Raw genomic sequence first — 13,877 nt, forward strand, 5'->3', positions numbered from 1 at the left:
GAGGTACACCCAGAGACGTTTCCAGTCACTAGGAGGCACAGTCAGAGAAATTAAGTACAGCAAGGAAAAGAATAACTGATTAATTAATCACTTCATTAACAGAAAGTGATACAGGTAACATGGTTTTTGGGTGACTTCCTGGTGAGGGGAATCTTGGAAACCACAAGATGGAACAGTATTCCCCTACATGGTGAAACAAGCCTAGAACCATCAAAATGAGAGTAAACTCAAGACCTATTTACAATAATGATGGTGGTGAGTTTATCAGAAAGGATGGCATCTCACAGTAAAGAAGGACTCTCTGAAAACAAGGTTATGTACACATCATTATATAAACACATGCTCTCTTTCCTTTCATCTCCGTAACTCTATTCCTTCCTGTCTTATACACTGCACATCCCCTACTATGCCTTATACTTCTCCCTCCACCTTACTTCTCCCTCTCATCATTTCCTCCCTCTTCCTACTGACCTACAACTACACCTCTTTCTACACTCATCTAACTCTTCCCGTAGTTCTCCAACTTCCTCTCCCTACCTTACACAATTCTACACACATTACTCCTTTCCTATTGCAGCCTCACTACTTTCCTCTTCTGAACTGAGTTCATCCAAAATCAAACTCCCTCCCACAAGTCACCCACCCATTAGAATGAAACAAAAATACATCACCCCCTACCTAGTGTTTTCTCTTCTCCTTCATTCACCTAACACTCTTCTACTCTCTGGTGACATTCATCTCAACCCTGGCCCTTCAGTTATGCCAACTGCCGCCACATCTACTCCACAAACTCCCCATAACACTCCTAACCTTTCTCTCCTTCTACTCCATCAACATTCATAGTGTCCATAATAAGGTTACAGAATTTCACTCCTGGATAGCTCAATATTCTCCTAACCTGGCTAAAGCCTCACAACATGGACAATGAATTCCTCTCCCCAGGATACAACATTCTACGCATTGACAGATCCCATAGGAAAGGTGGAGGTGTTGCTATTCTATACTCTAATCTTCTAACCTTAACCCCCCACCTAATTCTCCTCCCTCCTTCCACCCAGCCAAGATCCTAATAGCCACTCTTAAGCCCAACAATCATAAAACAATATCAGTTGTTGCCATCTACATACCACCAGGTGAAAATATACCCCTATTAGAACAGATTCTCAACTAGTTGGTTATATGACCACATCCCTAATGAAACCATTATCCTGGGAGATGTTAACATCAATTGGTTTACCCTAACCACTAACACCCCCACCACCTGCATTAAACTTTTCAGTTTTACCCAATTCATATCAGCAGATAACCTCCCATCTTCCTTCCTAAAACATGCTGCTACATCTATAGCATACCCAGTTTCCATCCTAATCAACCACTCCATCACCGAATCTTTTGTTCCAACTCTTTGGAAAAATTCTATACCATACCTATACACAAAGGAGGAAATTCCTCAGAACTCTCTGACCTTCGACCAATTGCAATACTCTCTCCCCTCTCCAAAATTCTCGAACACAATATACACAAACAAATCATGGCCCATCTTTTAAATAGTAACCTTATTACCCCTAACCAGCATGGCTTTCAACATACTATAGCATATCTCATTTACCAACACTATCTCTCTAGCCAGAGATAACAACAAACTTGTATCCTGCCTTTTCTTAGACATGTCCAAAGCCTTTGACACTGTCTCCCACCTTATTCTTCTCTCAAAACGTTTTCAACATAACCTTTTCACTGCAACTTTATCTTGGTTTAGCAGCTACCTCTCTGATAGGCACCAATCTGCTAAATGGCTGTCTGCTCTCTCACCCTTTCTCCCCATCAAAACAGGTGTTCCACAAGGCTCCATCCTTGGACCTCTTCTTTTTAATATCTTTCCCAATAAACTCCATAAATCATGGCCCCATTCATCCCTCATACAGTATGCCGATGACTCCACCATAATATCCATAGGTGATAACCCAACTGACCTTCAAACCCTCACACAAACATCTTTCAACCTCACAGAAACCTGGCTAACCAGACACCAGCTCATACTCAACCCCAAAAAAACAAAACTCCTACTCTTTCTCCCTAAATCACTTAACCCTCTTAAATCTTCGTTCACCGTCTCTTTTCTTGACAATTCCCTGATACCTCCAGATAATGAAACTAAGCTTCTCAGAGTAATCATAGATGACCAGCTGAAATTCGATCTTCACGTTCACCACTGCATTAAAAAAAACATCAAAAGCTTGGCCTCCTTTACAGAAACAAAAAATTCCTCACCTCTGATTCTAGAATAACACTAGCTAACACCTACCTCCTGCCAGATCTATTCTATAGCTCACAAATCTTTACTAACATTCAAACGACTCTACTCTCCAAACATGAATCCACCTATGACAAAGTGGCTAGATTTGCTGCTGGTATGCCTGCCAAAACTAATCACTGTCTAGCCCTCAAGCCACTTAACTGGCTTGAGTGTCATAACTACCTCAAACTTACCCAACTTCTTATTATTCACTCCATTATCAATAAACCCTCCTCCTGTCCAAGTATTTCCTCACTAGTCTCACTGTATATCCCCTCCAGACCTCTTAGGAGCTCTGATCAATGCCTATTGCAAATTTATAAACCTAAGAAATCTGCAGGACACAACTTATACAGCTACTCTCCTGCCATCCTATGGAACAAGCTTCCCTTGACCTTAAGAAGCATACCCCAGACCTACAAATTTATGAAGTCACTCAAACAATACCTAATCCACCTCAGGTCATGCCTCTGTAACCCCCCTCCCTGAACCTAGTCCTAAGCAGCTTTAGAAGTTAGGGTACTATGGTTTATCTTTTTTATACGGCACATATTTTTTTATGTTCTTTTTATTAAGTCATAGTATGGTTTGACTGATTTTAAGTCTCCTCTATTGCTTAACTGTATCAAGATTTGTTTACCTATAGCCATACCTGTTTATATTTTTAAGTAGTGTTATAGTTTGTCTAGTGATTTACCTATCTCTGTATATATTTTCAAGCAGTGTAATAGTTTATGTATTTAGAGCTTTTCTCCGTGGGTCTACACTGAAAATGGGCCACCTGGCTCAGTTGGACCAATCCGGTTAACAAATGTCAAATAAATAACTAAATAAATTAGGTGATGGCACAAAAGCAGTCTAGGGAAGAGTCAAAAGAAAGACTAGCAGTGGGAAAGGTTGATCAAAGTGAGACAGGTTTAGGCAGTGTTGCAAATGGGGTCTCTGAATGTGATCCTACCATCCAGAATACAAACAGAGAATAAGTCAAGGATCACTGACCATGCCTGGTCTGCAGAATCCTGATAATGATACTTGTAACGTACCATATCTGCTGTACATAAAAACTAACAAATTTAACATTTCTCATAATAAAAAGTGATAATTTTGGGCCACTTCTGCATGTGTGTCTGGGTATGCATGCATGTAAATGTATATCTTTTTGTCTATGTGTGATTTTACACTTAGTTGTCTGTTCCTGAAGTATGCAAAAGCAGAAAGCGTGCATTTAGTTGCATGGAACTTAAAGGCTATGTCACATTCAGCGCAGCAGAAGACAGAAATAAATGGGAAGACAGTCTATTGCATGAGTCACGACAATGCACCAAGAAAAGAGTCAAACAAATAAGGAAGCACTTCTACAGTACAAAACAGACTGAATAACGACAGGTTGGCCACTGCTGTATGAAAAAGATACCTAGAAGTCAACTGCCTTCAACACTCTACTTACTGTACTGAGGTTACAGCACATAGGCACACCACTCAAGAGATATGTGTAAAATATACATTTCGACTTCTTAATTCAGGTATCAAGGAAAACCCCCCCAAAAATAACAGGGAACAAGAAAACAATTTTAAGCATTACTCTAACTCACTGAAGAGTTTATAGAATAGGTGTTCTGTCAGCATGCATTTTTGAATAATAAGTATGAACTGCTAATAGCTGGCATTACTGACTGATTGTAATCCTCAGTGATTTACCAGAAAAACAAAGATTCTGTGGGGGGTAACCTCCTGGTGTACAAAGCTTGAACTCTTCAGCTTCGACTACCCCAAGCTTCTTTAACTCGCTGATGACTGGAGTTCCTCCATAGGAAATCAGTGTCGGCAGGTTGTGCATGAAGAGATTCCCTTTTGAGGGATTTTTTCCTTCTTCTTCGTGTTGGTGCGACTATGGAGTTGATATATATAAGTTCAGAGGGTTTGGGGAGCTTACCACCCACATCTGGGGGGGTGTAATGGACTTGCTCCCTCCAGCAAAAAAGTGCTCTTCGGCAAGATATTTTCATAGGTTCATAGGTTCATAGGTTAGTACTAAGCTAACTGCCCTTGCGAGCCATTTTAAGCCTAGCCAATTATCCCTTGTGAGACTCAAACCCTGCACCTTGTGTTTGCAGGGCAAACACCTTAACCATTAGGCCACCCTCCCAAAGGTTTATCCTAAACACTGCAATGTGCACTAGACTCACAGGTTCATAGGTTCATAGGTTAGTACTAGGCTAACTGCCCTTGCGAGCCATTTTAAGCCCAGCCAATTATCCCTTGTAAGGCTCAAACCCTGCACCTTGAGTTTGTAAGGCAAACACCTTAACCATTAGGCTGGATTCCAGTTCTTGGTGCATTCACTTTCATCTACTCTTAGTGGAAGCTTATAAGGGACCAGGCAAAAATATGAAGGAAGATAAAGGACACTTGAGAGCTAGGGTATAAAACAAGGGGGAAATATGTCTTCTGTACAGTTACCTGGTGAGACACTTTTGAAGTAGTATGTACAGTTTTAAAGCCTGTACCCAAGGAGGATGTGACTAGACACACTCCAGAAAAGGACCAACACAATGACTCAAGGCTGCCTGAGAAGGGCTGGACATTCTAAACCCTTAACTGCTGAACAGATAATCACTGGCATGATCACTGTTTCTTAGAGGGCACACAAATCTAATGCAACGTCCAAATGCATGAAGTAAAAGCAAACAAGGAGTCATTGCTGGAATATGCATGACCAGGCTTCAAGGAAAGTAGTACATTATTTCACAGAAAGTGGTTAAACTGCAGAGCACTTCAGCAACAGGATATACAAGTAATTTCAGTTTTACTGGCTGGGAAATGAAAGCCTTTAATTTATCTTCTAAGATGCAGAATATTCCAGATTGAAGATCTGGCACTTAACGCTGCACATGCTTTCCCTTTGACCAGGAATTTCAACAAGTAAACTACTGAACAAATCCCTGTAGCTTAACTTCTTTAAGATTATTATCAAGGGATTTCACAAAATTATAACAAATCTTCTTACACAACATGTTTCTGATGGATACTCATTTAATTTCTATTTACTGTGACAAATGTAATTAATCCAAACTTGGTTAAAACAGTAGTTTGTCTGAAAGGTGACAGTTGGGGAGCAGCATCCATTCAAAGCAGGTGCTCTTCAAATGGTGCTGTTGCGTGGGTTTTGTGATTGTCTGCATTGCACTTATCCAGCAACAGCCCTACATTGTAGTTACTGAGTGCATTTGTTATACCTTTGATGTTGCTTTACTCTTGAAGTATTTCCTGCACAGAATGTACCAGACATAGGCAAACAGAAAGCAGTTTAATTCCTACTGCAGTCAAGAGAGGAGTACCTCTATCAAACAAAGAGGTGAACACTTGCTCATCTTAAAATGGAAGCAAACCACGGAACTAATAATCTGCCCATTATGGTGGTGATTTTGTGACGTGGCACAATACTAGACAATTCTCTGCCTACAGCACACTACAATGACATCACGTAAGTGCTGGTTCACATTATCTATCTGTACCAAATGTAAAGCACAGAGAGTTATAAATGTTTTAATAATTCAGTGATTTTTTTAACACTAGCACCAATAGCTGAGCATTAATTTAATAAATATCTTAAAAGGACTTTTATCATCCCAGCCCCCCACCATGCACCTACCTCTCCCTGAGTGATAGGAGTAGCTCCGATGGCTTTCTGCAGGGCGTTGACTTCTTCAACAGGTCCAGCGATGAGGGAAGTCCCTGTATCCACAATAGCTTCACAACCCCCTTTACATAAAAACAGCTGACTTTCAATATTCACCCTTGGGATACAAAGAAAATAGAAAAACAGTGTAATAAATCATCAAAATTCAAGTCTCACATTTACCAGTCAGTTGCTGTGTTCTGGCTTGTTAGTGGATTAAAACCCAGCCACAGGTATGGCTTGTTCTCCAGAGATATTACACAGCTTACAGTTACTTTAGTTCTACTGGAAGTTTAAACTTTCACATGAGTGGTATACAGTCAGTTCAATAACTAAATCAGAATCATATCATATGTACACAGTACTATATAAAAAATGGCGATGAGACAAAAATCCTGAAGAATATGATTCAAAACAGGAATATTAGCAGTGCTAAAGTTCAGGGACAAGAAACAAATGATGTGCATTAACTGACAAATACAAGAAACACCATTTGGGGTGGAAAATGAAAACATCTGCAATAAAAGCCAGTTAGGATAACATCAATAATATACTAGCTGTTGTCAACTCTGTTATTGAAGACCATGCATGGTGCATTAATACTTAGTAATAATGGTTACAAAATGGGCGCCATTGCGCCTCTATGTACCAGTCATAAATTTAAAATAAGACCTATGGAAATAACAGAATTAAACTAGTTTTATTCTGGCATGCTGTTACATTCTTGCTTCCCCGACAAAAGAAAAATAATACAAGGCTAAGCTGTACACATTTAGTGTCCTGCAACTGATTATTAATGTATCTCATAGCACTGTTTACTTGAACATTAATGGAAGCAGAGATACAAAACTGGGTGGATTGTTTTAAGATTCTTAGATCAGCCCAGAGGTAAAAGGGTGTGCAATAAGTGCTCTCTCTTAAGTAACTTGCTTGCTGCCACATGCCCTAATTGGCAAGTACCCTGACTCTTGCTAGTCTGATCTTAGTGAATTACCTATCCCTTCCACATCCTAACCCTGCTAAACTGCATAGTTTCACTAGAACCCTAAATGTTAATCCCTAAATATCCCACCTGATCCCTAATCCTAAGCATAGCACTCCCCTCCCTAACCCCACAGTCATTGATCTCTCCCTAAAAATAAAACTCCACTCCCCCAAATCTAAACTTCCCAGTCACTCACTATCCCTAAAACTCCACTCCCACTACCAAAATCTAACACTCCCTTCTCTCTCCTTAACCTAAACTCCCCTCCCACTCCCTCGCCACAGCTGCTGCACTAACCTATAATGAACTCTGCTACTGCGTTTGGCTGACGTGCTGTAGCTCCACATTCTCCTCACAGCTTTAGATAAAGCATAATCTAGAGAAACATTGTCAAACTATAAACTTTTAAAAATAAACCCAGACACAAACAAAATTATTTTTATGTCCATCTGTGCATAGACAAAAATAAAAAAAAATTAATGGAACTAAATGAAGTACTCTTACATCAACACTTGAATGAATTATGTAAACAGTCAAAGAAATAAAAGTAAAGCCTAATGGAGTTAAAAGTTAAATGTCTATAAACCCTTTCTCCCCACATCATTTCCAAAAAGATGCTTAAAAGAAGTCATTAACAATATACACAGTCCCTCGCAAATACTTGAAGACAAAAAGCAAACTATGAGATGCATGAAGGGGAAACAAATTTTTCTAACATTTAATGACAGTCTGTCAATGCCGAATGTTTTGCTGCACAAATGCAGGTGTGGATATATGAAATCGGGGATCATAATGCAAGTAATAATGAGAAATGACAACGGTCATATTCATGAGATGCTGCTCTTAGACAACTTCTCTGTCAGCTCTGATAAGCACAAGCTCATAAACGGGGCTATTTCCAATTCTTAAAATGATATCACTCTGTTCTTAATGACTGCACCATGTGACTGAAAGGAATACAAATTTCATACCTTCTTTGAAAGATAATTTTATGCAATCATTTTTTTTTAATTTCCACTGTCCCACCTATAAGAGATGCTGCCTGATGGTTCCACTACATGCATCCAAATCGGCCCATTTCTTCAAGAATACATGGGCTACGGGACAGTCACAAAGCCTACTGATTCCAGCCTAAGAACCCTTACAGGCTGGCCCATCTATTCCCCAAATGACAAGAGGCAGGTGGTATGGAACAGATCATGTCTGGTCCCTCAGAGTGACATGCAGACTCTTCATAACTACCTATATGAGGAGAGGGTATGCACACTCCCATAAATACATCCTATTGCCTGCCTGAGCTAATTTGAAGCTTTCTTGATTAAACAAAGCCAGTCTTGTGTAAATCCAGCATTACCCACAACCAGTTGTGAATTATTCCTAAAATAAACACAACTTGGGTAACTATCAATATTTTCTCCAACATTTTCTAAATTAATATGTTATGATTACTTCATAACCAAAATAGATTAAAATGTTCAAATCTTGCCAAGAAGATGGTTTAACAACTACAAACCATTAGAAAAAAATCCCAAAATTATGCTGCTGACAAGTTATGAGGTAGGGTCTGAAGAACCTTCATATCAAAAAATGGTACACAAATGGATACAGCAGTTTTGGGAGGTTGGTCACATCAGAAGGAAGGTCGGAAGGAAGACTGGGGCTTGAATGTTGATGGTGTAGTCATTTGGGACTGCAGGTAGCGGCAGTTGTGAGGTCTGTGGCATCAGAAGGATGCACATAGGAAAAACTAGGACTTGTTTGTTGCTGGATGGAGTGGGAGATGGCGGTGGTATGAAGTACTGAGTGCTGTAGTCCTTAAAATCATGTTCGGTTTCAAAGCTTCTTGTGCCTTCAGTTGGCTCATTGACTGCTGCTGTACGTGTGTTTTTGTGTTGTTATTGGTTCTGTGCTTCAGTGTTGTTTTGTGTTGAGCTTTGGAGAAATGTAATTTTGTTCAACTGTATGCTATGCCTGTGTATGGTTGAATGACACTAAAGTTACTTTTTGATCATTTTGGTCTTGATCTTTAGCACAGAGGATGCCACCTTGTATGTTAGACTAATATGTGATCTTTTATATATATTATCTGCAGTATTTGGAGAAAGCACATGTGTGTATGGAAGTCCAGTGGGCTTTTACTATATAACTTCCTTCTAGAAATGCCATCCCGCTCTAACCAGTTCTTTATGATTGACACCATTCTGGTAAAAAAAAATGGATTTTCTAAAACTGCCTCCAAAACTTCATATTCCATTCATTTTAAAATTTTCCAGTTATCCTTAACTTATTTTTTATAGCAAGTGAATGAATAAGTAGGGAGTTGAAAGTGTACATGATGACAAGATTGAATCTAAAGGGCAATAATGACTGTAATAAAATAAGAATAATTTATACTGGTATGGTACTGGCTGTGATGGCTTCTGTGTAGGTAAGACCATACAGAACTTGTCACAGTGTATTTAGGGACATTAATGTGAAATAAATAGCATAGATGCCTGTGAAGATATGTGAAGGCTGCCAGCCTAGCTAGATAAAATATTACAGATAATTCTGTCATTTGTAAATATTAATGTAAGCCACATGCTTGTTCTCTTAAATATAAGAAAATGCTGGTAAATGTTGAACTTCAAAAATGTAACCACATTGCACTCTGCTGGAGGAAAGCTGATAAGTCAAGCATTGGATAGTTGTTTGATCTCAAAACTCGGAGCTGGGATGTCTGAATGAAGGAATTCTTCCTATTGTTTTGAGATCAGAGTTAATGGCTAGAATTTACATGTATAATGTCTTTTATTGCTCTGGCTTCCAGACCATATGCAAGATCAAAAGGGCTGTTACACTCTGAGTTTCTGTTAGCCTGGGAAACAGAGAATAATGATGTAATGTGAAATGAGTCAGTGGTACTGTGTTATCAATGTAAGGACAGAGAGAGAGAGAATCAGAGCATTTTGCATTTGTCTTCAGAACTGACAACTCACCAGCACTTGCCTTACTCTGTCTGTATGTAAGCAGGATCTTAGGCTTTAGTGTTGCTCTTAAGAAACAGAAAATAGTAAGTTTAGACTAGCTGTTTTCTATACTGATGTCAGAACTATTATACTGTATTATTTTAAGCATTTTCCTGCGATCTCTGAACTCTTGACTAGCACTGTGTAGTAAGAAGTATTGTCTTGTGTTTTTATTGTTTATTATTAAATATTTTTAAACCTTTCAACTGTGGCTGTTTTGTGTAGAGATAAATTAAGCTCTAGAGTACATTGCATGTATATACTGATACTGGCCAAGCTACTCTAATAAGCCTTTAAAAGTTCTGGTCACACTTAGTAATTGGATAATAATATTGCACAGTAATAATTGGACACCCTTTGTTAAGGGCCTTTTTAGTAGCTGATACGTAAGGGTCCTGGTGACAGTGATTACTACCTTATAGCCTGGACAGAAGGGACACAGCTAGTGAACCTGTGCCAGCCTTCCCCAGGAGTGTCTGTGTGGTTGTATATAAATCATATTTCAAAGTGTGTGTGTATGTGTCAGCTACTTGTCAGGGACATGAAGCACTGGCTGGACAGAGAGAGTGTTAGGAGGACTTAGCTTGAGACCCGGGCAAAGGATCCCACTCTACAGCTGTGCCAGTGGGGAGTCTTATTGGGGATCTGGAGAGAAAGGGAGAAACCAGCCCCAGATTGACTGTGATCTCTGTGTGCTCTTAAGGGAAATTGTACTTTACTGTGTGTGTACTTGTTATCCTTCCCAATGTGCACGCCCCTCACTGGTGTTAAATTGTACTTTACTGTGTGTGTACTTGTTATCCTTCCCAATGTGCACGCCCCTCACTGGTGTTAAATTGTACTTTACTGTGTGTGTACTTGTTATCCTTCCCAATGTGCACACCCCTCACTGGTGTTAAATTGTACTTTACTGTGTGTGTACTTGTTATCCTTCCCAATGTGCACGCCCCTCACTGGTGTTAAATTGTACTTTACTGTGTGTGTACTTGTTATCCCCCCAATGTGCACACCCCTCACTGGTGTTAAATTGTACTTTACTGTTTGTGTACTTGTTATCCTTCCCAATGTGCACGCCCCTCACTGCTGTTAAATTGTACTTTATTGTGTGTGTACTTGTTATCCATCACAGTGTGCACATCCCTCACTGGTGTTAAATTGTCCTTTACTGTGTGTGTACTTGTTATCCTTCCCAATGTACACGCCCCTCACTGGTGTTAAATTGTACTTTACTGTGTGTGTACTTGTTATCCTTCCCAATGTGCACGCCCCTCACTGGTGTTAAATTGTACTTTACTGTGTGTGTACATGTTATCCTTCCCAATGTGCATGCCCCTCACTGGTGTTAAATTGTACTTCACTGTGTGTGTACTTGTTATCCTTCCCAATGTGCACGCCTCACTGGTGTTAAATTGTACTTTACTGTGTGTGTACTTGTTATCCTTCCCAATGTGCACCCCTCACTGGTGTTAAATTGTACTTTACTGTGTGTGTACTTGTTATCCTTCCCAATGTGCACCCCTCACTGGTGTTAAATTGTACTTTACTGTGTGTGTACTTGTTATCCTTCCCAATGTGCATGCCCTCACTGGTGTTAAATTGTACTTTACTGTGTGTGTACTTGTTATCCTTCCCAATGTGCACGCCTCACTGGTGTTAAATTGTACTTTACTGTGTGTGTACTTGTTATCCTTCCCAATGTGCACCCCTCACTGGTGTTAAATTGTACTTTACTGTGTGTGTACTTGTTATCCTTCCCAATGTGCTCGCCTCACTGGTGTTAAATTGTACTTTACTGTGTGTGTACTTGTTATCCTTCCCAATGTGCACGCCTCACTGGTGTTAAATTGTACTTTACTGTGTGTGTACTTGTTATGCTTCCCAATGTGCACACGCCTCACTGGATTTAAATTGTACTTTACTGTGTGTGTACTTGTTATCCTTCCCAATGTGCACCCCTCACTGGTATTAAATTGTACTTTACTGTGTGTGTACTTGTTATCCTTCCCAATGTGCACGCCTCACTGGTGTTAAATTGTACTTTACTGTGTGTGTACTTGTTATCCTTCCCAATGTGCACGCCTCACTGGTGTTAAATTGTACTTTACTGTGTGTGTACTTGTTATCCTTCCCAATGTGCACCCCTCACTGGTGTTATATTGTACTTTACTGTGTGTGTACTTGTTATCCTTCCCAATGTGCACGTCCCTCACTGGTGTTAAATTGTACTTTACTGTGTGTGTACTTGTTATCCTTCCCAATGTGCACCCCCTCACTGGTGTTAAATTGTACTTTACTGTGTGTGTACTTGTTATCCTTCCCAATGTGCACGCCCCTCACTGGTGTTAAATTGTACTTTACTGTGTGTGTACTTGTTATCCTTCCCAATGTGGACACCCCTCACTGGTATTAAATTGTACTTTACTGTGTATGTACTTGTTATTTTTCCCAGTGTGCACCCCACTCACTGGTGTTAAATTGTACTTTACTGTGTGTGTACTTGTTATCCTTCCTAATGTGCACCCCCCTCACTGGTGTTAAATTGTACTTTACTGTGTGTGTACTTGTTATCCTTCCCAATGTGCACGCCCCTCACTGGTGTTAAATTGTACTTTACTGTGTGTGTACTTGTTATCCTTCCCAATGTGCTCGCCCTCACTGGTGTTAAATTGTACTTTACTGTGTGTGTACTTGTTATCCTTCCCAATGTGCACGCCACTCACTGGTGTTAAATTGTACTTTACTGTGTGTGTACATGTTATCCTTCCCAATGTGCACCCCTCACTGGTGTTAAATTGTACTTTACTGTGTGTGTACTTGTTATCCTTCCCAATGTGCACCCTCACTGGTGTTAAATTGTACTTTACTGTGTGTGTACTTGTTATCCTTCCCAATGTGCACGCCTCACTGGTGTTAAATTGTACTTTACTGTGTGTGTACTTGTTATCCTTCCCAATGTGCACCCCTCACTGGTGTTAAATTGTACTTTACTGTGTGTGTACTTGTTATCCTTCCCAATGTGCACGCCTCACTGGTGTTAAATTGTACTTTACTGTGTGTGTACTTGTTATCCTTCCCAATGTGCACCCCTCACTGGTGTTAAATTGTACTTTACTGTGTGTGTACTTGTTATCCTTCCCAATGTGCACCCCCTCACTGGTGTTAAATTGTACTTTACTGTGTGTGTACTTGTTATCCTTCCCAATGTGCACCCCTCACTGGTGTTAAATTGTACTTTACTGTGTGTGTACTTGTTATCCTTCCCAATGTGCACACCCCTCACTGGTGTTAAATTGTACTTTACTGTGTGTGTACTTGTTATCCTTCCCAATGTGCACCCCCCTCACTGGTGTTAAATTGTACATTACTGTGTGTGTACTTGTTATCCTTCCCAATGTGCATGCCCCTCACTGGTGTTAAATTGTAGTTTACTGTGTGTGTACTTGTTATCCTTCCCAATGTGCACGCCCATCACTGGTGTTAAATTGTACTTTACTGTGTGTGTACTTGTTATCCTTCCCAATGTGCTCGCCCCTCACTGGTGTTAAATTGTACTTTACTGTGTGTGTACTTGTTATCCTTCCCAATGTGCACTCCGCTCACTGGTGTTAAATTGTACTTTACTGTGTGTGTACTTGTTATCATTCCCAATGTGCACGCCGCTCACTGGTGTTAAATTGTACTTTACTGTGTGTATACTTGTTAACCTTCCCAATGTTCGCGCCCCTCACTGGTGTTAAATTGTACTTTACTGTGTGTGTACTTGTTATCCTTCCCAATGTGCACACCCCTCACTGGTGTTAAATTGTACTTTACTGTGTGTGTACTTGTTATCCTTCCCAATGTGCATGCACCTCACTGGTGTTAAATTGTACTTTACTGTGTGTGTACTTGTTATCCTTCCCAATGTGC

At 40.0% G+C, this 13,877-nt stretch overlaps 1 protein-coding gene across 1 annotated transcript in view; it reads right to left on the reverse strand.

Annotated features, from left to right (window-relative positions):
• Positions 1-13,877, reverse strand: part of CTSD (cathepsin D) — a 267,770-nt gene that overhangs the window by 55,339 nt on the left and 198,554 nt on the right. The window contains exon 7 of the mRNA XM_044059071.1: positions 5,949-6,093. Within this exon, the coding sequence (XP_043915006.1) occupies positions 5,949-6,093 (145 nt within the window). The remainder of the gene's footprint in view (positions 1-5,948; positions 6,094-13,877) is intronic.

The sequence above is a fragment of the Protopterus annectens genome, chromosome 17.part0, assembly GCF_019279795.1.
Source record: "Protopterus annectens isolate FY-2018-M chromosome 17.part0, PAN1.0, whole genome shotgun sequence".
NCBI classification, from domain to species: domain Eukaryota; kingdom Metazoa; phylum Chordata; order Ceratodontiformes; family Protopteridae; genus Protopterus; species Protopterus annectens.